Source organism: Rhea americana, unplaced genomic scaffold (assembly GCF_003343005.1).
Source record: "Rhea americana isolate MKP2758 unplaced genomic scaffold, rheAme1 scaffold_52, whole genome shotgun sequence".
Lineage (NCBI taxonomy): Eukaryota > Metazoa > Chordata > Aves > Rheiformes > Rheidae > Rhea > Rhea americana.
Window position 1 is genome coordinate 3152825 of NW_028186668.1, and position 14907 is coordinate 3167731.

At 37.2% G+C, this 14907-nt stretch overlaps 3 protein-coding genes across 6 annotated transcripts in view; 2 read left to right on the forward strand and 1 right to left on the reverse strand.

Moving 5' to 3' along the window:
• LIG4 (DNA ligase 4) overlaps positions 1 to 208 on the reverse strand; it is a 4337-nt gene extending 4129 nt beyond the window's left edge. Inside the window, exon 1 of the mRNA XM_085318120.1 lies at positions 124 to 208. The gene's annotated coding sequence lies outside the window, so the exon portion shown is untranslated. The remainder of the gene's footprint in view (positions 1 to 123) is intronic.
• On the forward strand, positions 108 to 13826 carry ABHD13 (abhydrolase domain containing 13). 4 transcript variants are annotated; one of them, XM_085318121.1, is made up of 4 exons: positions 617 to 676; positions 1712 to 1822; positions 2327 to 2362; positions 8435 to 13826. In XM_085318121.1, exon 4 carries the CDS (start codon positions 8470 to 8472, stop codon positions 9481 to 9483), a length of 1014 nt encoding a protein of 337 aa, XP_085174247.1. In that variant the 5' UTR covers positions 617 to 676; positions 1712 to 1822; positions 2327 to 2362; positions 8435 to 8469; the 3' UTR covers positions 9484 to 13826. The 4 variants fall into 4 exon arrangements, with proteins under 4 accessions (XP_085174250.1, XP_085174248.1, XP_085174249.1 ...); XM_085318124.1 differs by lacking the exons at positions 617 to 676; positions 1712 to 1822 and adding an exon at positions 108 to 129; XM_085318122.1 differs by lacking the exon at positions 1712 to 1822 and having other exon boundaries at positions 587 to 676.
• TNFSF13B (TNF superfamily member 13b) overlaps positions 604 to 14907 on the forward strand; it is a 31668-nt gene continuing 17364 nt past the window's right edge. The window contains exon 1 of the mRNA XM_085318125.1: positions 604 to 676. The gene's annotated coding sequence lies outside the window, so the exon portion shown is untranslated. The remainder of the gene's footprint in view (positions 677 to 14907) is intronic.

Here is a 14907-nt window from a genome sequence, read left to right on the forward strand (position 1 = left end):
GCACACGCTCGCGAGCGCTCCCTCCCCGGGGCACCTCCACACACACCGCAGCGGCCGCCCCCTCCCCACGGCGGAGGAGGGGGGGGAGGAAGAGAGGAGTCGCCACTCTCCGGCGAGACTCACCCGCAGGTGCGGTACCGGCAGAGCCCGCGGTGACACCGGCCGCACCAGCGGCGCTCCCTCGGCCCCCCCCCGCCCCCCGAGACTCCCCTCTGGTGCGGGAGGAGCGACTCGGTGACGGCAGAGCCCGCGCTCCTCCCCCTGCAGCGCAATGGTTCTGGCCGCGCGGGGGGGGGGGTGAGGGGGGGGACCCGCAGCTGCCGGCGGCGGCTCGCGCGCCTGCGCAGTCAGCGCTCGTGGGGAACGCGCGCGGCCGCTGCTGCCGGAGCGCGGCCGGTTTGTAGCGGGGGGTCAGGGGGAGGGGCAGGGCCGGCCATGGCYGCCTTTATCCCGGCCTCCTTCCCCTCCTCCCCCGGTTGGTTCGGCCCGGGACGGGGGAGGGGGCGGGCTGCCGATCCCTGACCTCGGAAGCGGAAGCCGTGACGGCGGCGACGTCCGGCCGGGGACGGAGCAGTGGTTGAAGTTGGTGCTCCGGGAGCGGGTCCGGCTGAGGTCCCGCCGGCGGCAGCAGCAGCAGCAGCAGCAGCCACCGCGTCCGCGCGGGACGATGAGGCGGGTGGGTGCGCGGAGGCGAGAGGGTCGGTGGCGCTCCGCGGGGCAGTGGTTGGCGCAAGCGGCGTGAGGAAATAGGGCAGGGAGGCAGGCGGCKGCGGCGGCTGGAAAGCTCGTTTTGGGGAGCGTGCTGGGCGGCCCGGGGGCGCCCTGGTTACYGCGCAGCTCGTAACCGCGGTGGGAGGGGTCGGGGCCAAGGCCCTGTTCTGTGGGAACGTGTGGTTGCTATTTCTCTGTCTCGGGCTGTTCTTCATAGGGAACTGCTGCCTTGAGAGTACCATTCCAAGCCTTACTAGTGCGGGTACCTTCCTGTGAATCCTCGAGACGATTTTTGCTTCCTCACACCAAAATCTTACTTTTCTTTGATTTTCCCCTGTTGCTTTGTGGAGCAGTTTCGGCAAATGGGGGAGGGGAGGCTGAAAATGGATCATGATTTTTTTTATGTGCTTAACTGCTTCAAGTAAATATGTTGAAAACATCTAGAAGAATGTTTCTTCTAAGCAAAAATAAAAATAACTCCAGATGCTTGAGAAGTAATAAGTTTTAGGAGCCCAGACTTGCTAGAAGGTGAAGCCTCTAAYATGATAATTTTCTTTGCTCTTCTACAATACCTTCATAATTTATGAGACGACTGTAAGAATCAGTAGGATTTGTCAGCTGTGAAAAAGAAAGTATAGTAGGAGTTAGAGAAAAACATTTTTGATCATAAATTTGCACCATTGATGCAGATCTATGAAAGTTGGGAGAGTTATTTAAAGTAAGTAGGAGAGGTGGTTTTCTGGTTTCAAAATGTAGAACCCTTATGCCTAGGATTTTTGTTTTTCTGGTTCTCCTTTTTCCTTAGGAGTAGCTACTGTGCTGTCTTATTTATTACAAGAGTTTCCTTGGAAGTWTTTAGTATTGAAGAAGTGTAATTTTGTTGTCCTTAAACTTGCAGGCTTTCTTGGAGATTAATTTCACCCTCAAATCAGATTCCTCTCCTCCCCCCTGCACTGCATCTAATTTGTGACAGTTGAGAACTTAGTATTTCTTTTTATAGAACTCTTGTGTGAAGTATTATGTGTGTCTGGAGAAGGTGGAGCATAGGAAAGGGAAGTGCAATAGGACAAAACAGAAATGTCTGAAAACATCTCTTTTTGAACAAAATTGGGTATGTTTTGTTTATTTTCAAATACTAATGAAATACTAGGTATTGCAGTGAATCTTAAGACTAACTTTTTGTAAAGCTCTTTGTACAGAGATCAGGCATTAAATATCTGAATACTGTTAGTGCTAAATTTAAGACTACTTTACTCTCTAAACGTTAGTTTTAAGGAGTCAATGTAAATCTCCCATAACTTGACCATTATGCATCACTGTAGCCTATCTGTTCTATGTACAGTCATACAGTACATTTCAGCATCATTCTCAATTTTATGGTAAGATAAACTTTAAAATATCATCGGACCTTTTGTGCAAAAGCTGAGCTTGACAGAAAGAACATCAGAGAAAGATGATATACATGTTTCATAAGTAAAGGAGATGCATAACTTTCCAGTTCACTGGCTGTTAGTTCCTCTTAATTTGCTTTCAGATGACTGATAGCAAACAGTAATTATGTGTGTAACTCAAAAAGCAATTTTACTGAAAGTTCTCAAATGCAATTTTCTTTCAGGCAGAGATGAGGCACGGGAAATCATCACCTCCAAAGGTAAATGTCTTATAATGTGACTAGTATGTGAAAACTAGCTATTTTTTTTTTCACTAAAAATATAGACAAACTGAAAATACATCCAGAAGTAGTGACAAATATAAGAGTAATTCTGATTGCCATTCAAAATCAGTGAAAAACTGTTCACAGATACCTTTGAATATTCTTGTCAGTTAGATATTTAAGGGTCTTAAATAGCTATGACCATTATCAACTTAAGAATAGCATTAGGGCACAGCAAGTTGTTATTAAAATGTTGTGTTCATAAAGATTTTAATCATTGTCAGAATGTGTATTGTTATGAGTGACTTAAATGATCAGTAATTAGTTAAAAATTGGATATGTAGCCCATCTGACTGAATATGACATTTGTCTGTGCCAGTAATTTTTGGCCTGTGATTTTAGAACAGGATAGATATAAATAAATAGATGTATCCCTGTCAGATAAAAAGGTGGCTGTAAATTTTGATTGAGACATATACTGTCAGATTTTTTTTCTTCTTCTGTCCTGAGAGGTAATTCGAGGCTGCTCAGTAGCTGTATACACTGAAGGGGTCTCTAATGGGCTTTACAACAAATGGATTACTTTAGGCAGAGGAGCACTCTGGTTAAGTCTTCCTTCCAATTAAGTCTTAATAGAGTATAGGTGGCATATTACTTTGCTGTTTTTCTGTGCTAAGGGAAATCCTGATTTTAGAACTTGGTTTTTCAATACACTTTTTTTTTGCTTGTCTTTAAGTTTTTGAAGGTGCTTACAAACTTACCTTGTGAGAACCACTGGCATTCACAAAAGCTAGCCTTATTGGTGCAGTTTTGAAGTCTTTAAAGATACTTCTTTTTACTGTTTTCTGCTCCAAACTTGATAGTACTCAGCAAGAGGGAGAAGAGGAAATGAAGCAGTTAGAATTCAGAGGAAAGGTATCTGATCATTTTTGCACCTAAGAAAACATTATCTCTGAGGAAAGAGCAGAGGAGCTGGTTTTGTATAGACTGGAAAAAATGAAGATAGATTACAGATTTGAAGGCTGGTAAATGTTGAATTGGAAATACTAAGGTTAGATTTCTCGGTCTTCCTTGCTATTAAGTTTTAGGAAATACTTTCTAGTTTTAAGGGCAGCTAAGCGTGGAGCAGCATGGTTGAACATATCTTGGAATTTGTATCAATTGTCTAGGAAAACGTCTGTCAGATAAGACTTATTCTGCTGTTGGTGGCACTATACTTGTCATAGCTATTGACTTCCATGACAGCAAGCCTAAAAAACAGACAAAAACTTCCCTTTTGCTTGTTATCATAGTCTCTAATTCAGTCAATTTAATCAAATACATGTTTAAATAGTCTACATCTATCAAATTCTGTTATCGTATGTGTTGTAAAATAGGGAATGACTTTTTCACATAGGAGAATTTCATCATAGCAGAAATTATGGCAATTACTTGAAATACAGTGCAGCAGTATTGTGTTGCTTAAGTCTTAGTGACAGACGAACAACTTAAAGTAAAAATGCTTTCCAAGTGAATAATGTTTTGTCTGGGAAATCTGAAAAGGAAGTCTGTAGTGAAACTTAAATTTCTTGCCTGGAACTGAAAACCTGTCAGGCCTTCCACCACCCTTTTATTGGCCTATTGACCGACTTTCCAGAGTCACTTCAGTTTTTGATTCCAGTGTCCTCATCTTTAACATATGGATGATGGTTTATGCCGTCTTTCTGTAAAGCAATGATAAAAGCTAGCAGTAGAAGACAATGTAATTGAGGTAATCCTTTTAAACAGCCAGCTGTTTAAAGCACAGTATTAACCTAGTCGTATTTGTAGGTGACTGAGAAATTGTTTAAAAAGAAAAATTCTTTTTTAGAATATGCAAAAGGATATGCCCTTCTTGTTCTGACTGGGACATCTAACAGTAATGGAGCAAGTCTATGAGTGGTTTCTTTTTCTAGACCAGAAAAACAGGTTTTTTGAGGTGGAAAGTTAACTCTTCTGTTTTGCAGGTAGACAAGCTCAAACCAACTGCCTGATGCTAAAGGTGGAGAAAATTATTATAGTGGACTAGAAATTATAACTGAATACAGAGAAGGTATATGGCATATATCCTGGAAAAGTCTGATGGCTGTACATTAGAAGGAATATTTCCAAGTGCTGTATTTCTCTATATAGACAGTGTATACAAAAGACTGTTCTTACTTGCAAGCTCCCCTGCTGTAGGCAACTCTAGCATTAAAATGGCATGATGTAACCTGTGGTTTTTTTTTTTTTGGTACATTTGTGTTCATTTTTTTCTGTCAGCATCCAGGTCCACTCAAGCTTTCCTCTGTGAATCTACATATATTTGAGATTAAATCTTTAAATCAAGAATGGATTTTATATTAATGGTGAAACTAGGCAATATCAAGGTAACCAGATAGCTGTTCCACCTCAATTTCAATTAACGATAAAACAGAAGCCCTGAATAAAAATCAGCACTCTTTTTTGCCTCTCCTACAATGGTTAGTCTTGTGGAGACCTTCTGTTAGGCTTTTCTTTTGGAGTGGATTTCTTCAGCTTTTGAAGAGTGACTTTAACTCTTCTAGCTGAGTTAATTAACCAAGTATTAATTTTTCTAATACTGCTTATCTTGCTTACTAACGTTACTTTAAGGACTTCAGTCTTAGAATATGCCTACTGCTTATATATTACATTCTGACTGAGGGACTGACTAAGCAATTAGAGAACATCAAAAGTCTAAATAGATTCTTTTCCCTTTTCCTCTCTGTTTCCCACCTCTCTGATTTCTGTGGCATCCAGTTAGTCACAGAAAATAAACAGATATAGGAGAACTGTAGCAGGTGCTCTCCGTAATTCAACAGAGAGTCTTTCTGTCTTAAGACATTGTACTGTAAACTATCTGAAAGATCATCTTACTAACCTAATATTTTTAGTTTATATAGTATTTAGTAGTATATTTAGTATGATATACATATAGCTTCCTAACAGCCAAACAATSAGGAAAATTACAACCAAAAAAACAAAAAGAGGTTTATTTTAGTCTTACAGTATGCTGAGCACTCATGAACTGCAGGAAGTGTTGAGGATTTAAGGAATATCTTATCAATCACTGAATGAGTTATCACGCACTGAATTACTGTGTTATTTTCTTTCTTTCTTATGTCCTTTAATGTAAATCTAGTTCTGTTTGTATCTTTTACTGTTCAGGTCAAATAAGGTATGTTTGGAAGGCCAAACTACTTTGCAAGTTTCTTTGGACTCCACAGAAATCACTTTGTAGTGTTATTGAAAGTGTGTTTGTATTCACTTAAAGTCTTTCAGGCCTCTGCTTTTATGATAAACCATCATTTTCTTTGCTTGTGAAAGCAAAGCAAATACCTTTCAAATAGTATTAGAAGGAGGTAGGCCGGAACCTAGAATAAAGACATATCTTAGTTCTTCAGGAAGATGTGAAGTAACAGATGTCATCCAATTTAAGCCTGGAAATGGATGGATTTAGTTTCATGCAGTTGGGGAAAACACCTCGGTGGTTTTGTAGTGCAAGGTAGTCAGTCTTACTTAAATGAAAAGATGTGTGTTTGTGTAGCTTATCCTTCCTGCTAATTAACATATTAAATGCACAAACTATTCCTCCCCCTCCACACACACACACACGAAAGCTGCCCTTAATGTTATTGGGAGGGATTGCTTTTTGATTGCAAGAAATTGAATTTGCCTTACAGTATCTCTAATTTCACTACCTCCATGCTGAATGAAACATTGCAACATAGTAATACATGACTATATCCAGTCCTAGTTTTAGGATCAAGATGTGTTGACTTTGCAGTTCTAGTAACAAAGGAGTTTTTTCGGTTTTGCTTTTATAAAATAGAAGTAATCAAATTTACAGCAACAGTATCACAGACTAGTATAGTGCTTTTGCAGTTTTGCATGTCTTACTGAAGTTAAAAGAGGAAGCTGTGGACAACTGAAACTAACATGGCTTATAAAATCAGTTATAGGTATCTGTCTACAAATAGCAGCCCTTGATGTGTATGAGGTAGGCATTCACAAAAGTTTTTAATCATCTTAAGATTTTTATCACCTTTTTGTTTTTTTTAAGTAGTGATTCCTAGTTATGAATCTGTTCCTCTGTAGTATATTTAGTAAATGTCTGTAGTAAATGTCTTGTTGCAAAAGTATTTTTGGAGTCTCTTTCATTTTGTAAGRAATTCAGTAAAATTGCGTGACATGGGTAAGGAGAATGTTTTTACTGTGTCATTATCAATTTTACCATTCTTACAGGCTTTAGATTATTGCAGGAATTGTCAACTTCATTAGGAAGTTCTTTTACAAATCAAAATAGCAACCTCGTGTCTCTCCTGGACTTTGACTAACTAGAGAAAGGGATCACAATAATTAAATTTCCTTGTAGACAATACCTATACAAACTTGAATGTCAATTCTGAATGTGAACTTGTGAATAAATAATATAAGAAAACAAARTGAGGATAACTGCAATCTAGACTGCTTCATATTTTACCTTTTTTATGGTGGGAACAGATACACTGTGCAAAAGTTTGATTTCACATTGCATTTCGTTAGTGTGTGAATCTCGAAGTGTGGCTGACGTGTTTATTGCTGATCTATATAATCATCTCTCTATAGAGAGAAAGAATAAAGTCTTTCATAGAGCTGACAGTGTCATCATGAGCACTTTTCATAGTGAGGGAAAAGGCTGTGAATACAGAGGTGACTTGATCACTTGRTCCTCTCAATATGGCTGGTGTGGTTGCAGCCCTCTCTGGTAATATTAGCCCGTATAGCTTGCTTTAGTTTGAGTGAAGTGATTCAATAGCAGCCATACCAACTGAAGCTCAGCTGCACAGTGCTTGAACATGTCTCTACACGTCAGACTCCTCTGGAGTTGCTTTAATGTCTCATTGTACTAAATCTTTCCAAAGAAGTTGCATCTTAGACTGCGTCTAAACTGTGATTGTCTGTGATATGATCTTGTAGACAACTAGAGTATTTCTAAAGTAGCCAACTTGCGTTGTCACCTCTGGCAATGTGTTTATTCAAGTTAATGTCAACTGAATAGTTACTGTAATTCTTATGTAAATTTGGCAATTTCTTCTAATTTCTGTACTATACTTTATTTCCAGCCATGAATAATGTGAGATACTCTCTGTATGCTGTGAGATGTACTTATCTGTTGTAGAACAGATAGAAGATTCAATCTGTTATTGTCACTCTCCTTATTTTATGCTGTATGCATCTTTTTTTTTGTTATGAGTCCATTTCATATTTGGAGTTCTCAGTCCAAAATGTTGTACTTATTGATCAGAGGATGAGATAGTGAGGTGACTATTTTCAGTGGTCTTGTATAACATAATCATCTTATACAGCAAAAATGTGATATAGTTTGATAAAGTTGATAGAAAACGATCAAAACAAATCAGAATCAGTCCAAATATAGCAAAACCTAACTGTTATGTCACGCTGTACTTAAATTTGTCTTATTATGATTATTTCATTGTTTTGTTTGGCTTTATAATCATAGTTGACTGAGGTACTGAAAACACAGCTGCTACGTGGTAGCTGACCCTGTGTACATTGTTAGCCTAGCCTGATTGCAGAAGGAAGTGCATAGGTTTATTGAACCATTTCTATCAACCTTAATTTGTATTAGCTTAGAAATAAGGGCTTTTTTTGTTTATGTTAGTTAGAAGAGTTGTGACAAATTGATATCATGGTCTGTATGGTTGCATGGTTGCTCTGCTTGCCAGTAAGGAGATCTAGGGGAAAGCACAAGTTATGATGTTAACTTATCAGTTACCTAGAGTTACAATTATCTAGAGTTCTAAGTGTTGGAACAATGTAAATGATCTTGAAGAATTATAAAACTTCTTATGATTGGTTATGATAGAAATTTATTTTACAGAACTGAATGGTTTCCAAAAAGTCTAGAGGGAGTCTGCTCTCAAATTTGATATTTGTTCTATTGTATAATAACTTAAACATTGATTTTTCTAGAAGTCTGAATGCCTAAATCATTTCATTTTTTCTTTCCCTCTGTATTTATACATGTATGTTTGGGTTTTTCTACAGGATTTACTTGGAGTAAAAGATCACTGACTACTACAATGGAAAAGTCATGGATGCTTTGGACCTTTGTTGAAAGATGGCTACTAGCTTTGGCTTCCTGGTCTTGGGGTCTCTGCCGTATTTCTCTTTTACCTTTGATAGTAACTTTTCACTTATATGGAGGCATTATGCTACTTATATTAATATTTGTATCAATAGCAGGTATATTATATAAATTCCAGGATGTATTGCTTTACTTTCCTGAACAGCCCTCTTCATCACGCCTTTATGTTCCTATGCCTACTGGTATACCACATGAAAACATCTTCATCAAAACCAAAGATGGAGTTCTTCTCAATCTTATTCTGCTGAGATATACAGGGGACAATGCAGCATATTCTCCAACCATCATTTACTTTCATGGGAATGCAGGCAACATTGGCCACAGGTTGCCAAATGCTTTGTTAATGCTGGTAAACCTGAAAGTAAACTTACTCCTTGTTGATTATAGAGGGTATGGAAAAAGTGAAGGAGAAGCAAGTGAAGAAGGTTTGTACTTAGATTCTGAGGCTGTGTTAGACTATGTGATGACTAGGTCAGATCTTGATAAAACAAAAATTTTTCTTTTTGGCCGTTCCTTGGGGGGAGCAGTAGCTGTTCATTTAGCTTCCGAAAATTCCCATAGAATTTCTGCCATCATGGTGGAGAACACCTTTCTTAGCATCCCACATATGGCCAGCACTTTGTTTTCTTTCTTTCCAATGAGATATCTTCCTTTATGGTGCTACAAAAATAAATTTTTGTCCTACAGAAAAATCTCTCAGTGCAGAATGCCTTCTCTCTTCATCTCTGGGTTGTCTGACCAGTTAATTCCACCAGTTATGATGAAGCAACTTTATGAATTATCCCCAGCTCGGACTAAGAGATTGGCGATTTTTCCTGATGGAACTCATAATGACACTTGGCAGTGCCAAGGGTATTTCACTGCACTTGAACAGTTCATCAAAGAAGTAATAAAGAGTCACTCCCCTGAAGAAATGGCGAAAACATCATCTAATGTAACAATAATATAACTGATATTCTTTTGCTGGGAGGGGGAACACTGCACTGTACCTTGATTTGTGAAAAGTGGTAAAAGAATGTCCATTTTTAAATGTATATCATGTCTGTACTTGCCTAAAGAGTGAAATTAAACTTGGAAAGGTCTAATGCTTTATTAAGATATTTCAGATAACTTTTACACTTGCAGCATTGTAAATGAACCATTCTACATGTTTCCCATACTTTTTTGATATCTTTGTCCATATCTTCCATTTGTTTGATATGTACAATGGATGCTATTAAAGGAAAAAAAAAAMAACTTGTTACAACAGTAGTACAGAATGCATTAGTTTAGAACAGTGGCTCTTCAATATTCACTGCTACTGTGTGTGAGCGTGTCAGGCAATCATGGTTAGCACAATGTTTTGTCGTTTCTCTTAGACTTTGTTTAAAATATGCCATGCATGAGGTACTGTTGTATTTATTGAAATTTTAAATTATGCGAAGATGGGGAGGCTTTAAAGTGTTAAGTAATATAAAATAACATTTATAGTAGCGTATGCTTACAGGTATATCATCCTAAATTGTTAGTATTTTCTATGGTTATGTACTTATATATATGTTTATATGTGTGTGTATATATATATATGCACATGTGTATAAATATACATGCATTTATACATATATATTTTTTTAAAAAAAATTGTAAGTGTAGAGGAAAAGCCACTTTCCCTGTTTTCATTTTATTATTTGTATTATAGTACGTGCCCATGAAGTTGAATGTGCCTATACGTAGTGGCTGCTGGGTGTTCCCAGGCAATTTTTTTCATAGAACGTACCCTTCAAAAAGAGATATGCAGTCTAACTTTCAGAGCTTTTTCTGCACCAAGCTGTCCTCATTAATTATTGGCAAACTTTCTGTTGGTATTAGTCTGCTCGTGCATTTGAGGTAGAATTCCTGAGGAAGAGTGGGTAATGTGGTAAGAGTGTCATACAAGGTAGAGGTGTGTATATTTGAATTCAGTTTTTAAGTTGGTATATTTAAGTACTTGTGCCCTTTTTTATATACCTCTAGAAGAAACAAATCCAAATAATTAAAAATAATCGCATGATTAGAGATTAATAATTACAGTTGCTAGGGCAAGGACAGTAAAATTGAGCAGTGCGTAAATTAGTAGACCTAAGTAGTTAGTCTAAACCTGACAATGCTTATTTTAACACTTTTATCCACTTGCTTCTGAAAAGTCTTTTTACGGTGCTGTTGTACAGTGTGAAAATAGCTTAAGTATCAGTGGAATGGTTAGTTTTCTTTAGCTGTACTGAGAATTTGAAGCTAACATTGCACATTATAACCAGCAGTACTTAATTTACGAGAGCTTGATTCCGATTAAATGTTTTTCAGACTTTAAGGATCCTTATCCTAAGTAATCGTAACAAAGTTCCGTGATACTAGCTCAGTCTTTCTGTACTAGGCTGTGTGGCTATGTAAATCTCCAACAGGCTTAACTGCTCATTTCCTGCAGTTGATAGTTACCTATTCAAAATAGATTTTTATAGGAAGAAAGACAACTAGAAAAACTTCCCCCAAAACTGTACAATTTCTTCTTCAGATTTTTTTTTTTTTTAATAAACCTTTCTGCCACAATTCTCTGATTCAGAAAAGCAGCTCAGCACATACTTAATCTGTTTCCTGATGGACAAGGGTATTTTAAGCTTGTACTTGATTTCTGTCAATGACTAAAACTGCTTTTTTGAATTGGTGCCTTAATGATTATGCCTCCAGTTACTGTATGGAATTACAGGTATTATGTACRCATTGGATGGTGTATGTACACACCCAGTGTTCACATTGGATAGTAGTTGTCAGCAAATAGTAGATAGGGAGATGCATCTTTATGAGAAAAAAATATGGCGATTCTTTTTACTAATTAAAAAAATATAAACTAGATGTTGCTGCTCCCTCTGGTAAGTACCTTGTCCTACTACTATTGAAACATATTTAGAATTGACTTGAAAAAGCTATAGATCTGCCTAAATAGCTAAAATCTTCTCCAGCATAACTTGGCTTTGAATTTATGTCAAACTAAAGCTATCTCCTCGGCATTCCAGTGGTACGTGGTATGGTTTTTGGAGGGGTGTTTTCTGCGTGGTCTCTTTGGAGGCACTTGTTTACATAGCGAAAAGGATTTAGTAGACTGTAGCATTCTTTTCTGTGATGTGTTCCTAAAACCACAGTGTGAGGTCCTTGCTTCACTCATACTTTTTTCTTTTTTTCAGCTACTTTGCAGTGCTTTAGAATTAAGGTGGCGGGATGACAAGAGAGAGAAGGAAAATAAGTGGGCAAGTCTGCTTTTCTAAAAACAATTGATAAAGCCGATGGCATAGATTACTTGTTGGAGACTGAATGCAGATAAAGTAAACGACTATTTCAAAGTTGTCAAAACTTGCCATTAAATACCATAGTGTTCTTCATAAAGTATGGATTTCCAAAGCAACAAAGGACCAAAGGACTTTTTTTTTTTTTTTCCCTCACTTCAAATCGATCAAAACAGACAAAGAAACAAAAAACCCAACCCAGAACACCCTGCTGTCTTTCCAACCTCCTGCATTATCTGTCAACTGCAAGGTGTTCTTGTGTAAACAAGAAATGTTCTCATTATTGGCCACTGTAATGTCTAGTGTGTGGTATTAGATTATGGCAACTTAGATAGAGTGTACTTTATGAGCAGTTTTAAACAGTGCTTTGGGTTATCAGGCTCTGTCTTCACTGTAGTGTCTGCAGGACATGGAGATGAAACTTTGCAAATAGCTGATATGAGAAGACAAAGAGTCATACTTTAAAATTATTGTGGTTTTCTCTGCCTTCTCTATGTGGATTTTTTTTTAATAGGTTGAACACATGTACTTGTGGATGAATATCATTCTGTTTTTCATTGTGTTGGCTTTGAAGTCCACTGAAAGAAAAGGGGAAGGAAATATTAATTCTTATGTAAACATTCTATTGCTGTAAATGTGATCTTTTCCTTTTAAGGGAGGGAGAAGGAGCAAGAAGCTTGTTGCTGACCTTTTACAGCTGACAAGTCGAGACAAATTTTTATTTTACAGTCTGTATAATGGCAACCCACAGTTATCTACTGCCAAACGCTATTACAAGACAGTGCGTTGCAGGAACCATAGCAGTAACTTTAAATTGCCAAAAGTTGTATTATGACTTCTATTGTGTTTATTCTACTTAATACTATTACATGATTTCCCATACTCCACATTCATGTATAGAAGTTTCCCAAATGTTTTTCTTGTATATACAAATTTCTAGTCTGGTTTGGGAAGGGGGAGTTGAGTTTTATTTCACAGGTTTGTAAGAAAGTCATCTTTTGGCTTGAATATGCTCTGTGTAGGAACTGTGTTCCTTTTATAAGGTGAACTTTAAAAAATGTCAGAAATTGAACAGTTGTAGCAATAGAATCCTTAGGAGGATTTATCCAATATAAGACCATGTGTGCGCTTTTAATTAGCGGAAATACTTGAGACTTCCTATAACCCAAGTTTACATTCCCAATATCTGCTTCTGAACTGTGAAATGCRGAAATAAGCTATAATTTCAGACGAAAAATTAACTGATATAGCTGCCTACATGTCCATTTCTCAGGTAAAATTAGAAATACAGCACAAATCCATTTGGTAGGCTAAGGACAATCTCTCAGTTGAAGGGCAGATGGATTAACTATTTATATAAAATATGCATATCAGCATCTGTTAGCTAATCATTTGTGTCACCTTGGATGTTCTCCGGGCGAGCGCAAGGCTGCATTGAGATTCTAAGGTATGGTCTCTTCTATTAGCAAAAAGATACAGCCATACTTCCATTTATATTTCATAATTCAGTGATTGAAAAGTGGAAATTTTTTTGTAAATGAGGTGACTCTCCTAGGAGTGCTTCTGTCAAATATAAAATCAGCACCTCCTGCATGTTATGGGGTCAATATGGTGTATCCCATTAAGACTAATAACACTATCCTTGTATAATTTAGAGTAGAACCCTCAGTAGTGAAAATAGAGAAAGTGGATTCAAGTTCTAAATAACACTGATGTTTTGAATTCAGAAACAGCCACTGAGTAAATAATGCAAGGATTTTACTTGAWTTTTTCTTTAATATGTATTTTAAGCAAAAATATCATATAAAGTATTCTTAACTCCTAAATTTTGTAGACAAAGCATAAATGTTACCAGATGTGTGCTAACCATGGTAGAGTTTTACATTCTCATTCTAATCTGGTTTTTACAATAAAATTAATTTTACAAAGAACACTTTTCTATTTTTATGTACTGGCATATGAAATAAATTGATACAATAAAAGTGATATGAATGTCTTATTCCAGTTTGTGATCTCTCTTTAGTACGAGTATAGGGGTATTTTTGTATGTATGTTAACTGATTAATCTTAAGATAYAGTTTTGCAGTTAGAAAACAAACCAGTGCACATAAGACATCTGCATTGTTAGATACAGAGTTGAAATGCTATTACAGTAGGAAAAAAAAAAAGTTAAATTACAAATATTCATTTCTAAGCTTTGTTACATAACCTTGCTTTCAGGAAGCATTAAAGAGTAAAGTGGATATTCAGTAGCCTCTGCTGCTTTCTATCGTGTGCTGCATTTCAAAACCTTTGTTGGGGAATTGAGGGATGATCTGAATACTATGTTACTTTGACTGAAAGACATATTTTTAAGTGTTTATGACTATTTTTACTTCCTACTGGTAGAAATGTTTTAAATATCAATTTTAAATGGTCTGATGGCACTCTAATCTGTATATAGTTCATTAATTCATATAGCTGCAGTAGAATGCTCAGGCTGAGGCAAATTTTACTTTGTTACAGAGCAATACATAAGTAAGCTTAACTCGCTGCACACATACAGCCTGTTGTGGTATGAAATACCTTGTGAATAAGGATTTACCACTGTCTTTGAAGTTGCAAAGTATRTGTCCTCTCTTGTGTTAGTGGAAGACTTTCAGCTCAAGTTTAACCTGATACCTAGGAAACCAGGTGCAGAGGGGACAGCCATTTCTGATTCTTGAAATAGTGACAGTAAAGGAATAACTCAGATATGGTTACTTCATGTATATAATATTCTTGAGTAAACAGCAAGTTTGCTGTCTGGAGAACTGTCAGTAAATCTTACTTGAGCAGGCTGCTCTGAATTCAAGACTTCCATTTGCTTTTTCTTATCTGAAAACTGATAGGCAGCTGTGTTTCAAGGTACAGCTTTGTCCCAAAATGCCTTAAGTTATGTTTGTAAGTCTGATATTATCTTTGTCTGCTTAGTAAATACATATAGACCTTTATATCAACTAGATAAATTTACAATATAATATTTGGTGATTTTTCTCAGAATTTGCAAGTACTGCTTAAAATGTATATTAAAAACCCAAAAATATGTAAACATAAATGGC

Coding starts and splice junctions, on each gene's coding strand:
- ABHD13 (XM_085318124.1), top strand. CDS start 8,470: ATGGAAAAGTCATGGATGCTTTGGACCTTTGTTGAAAGATGGCTACTA.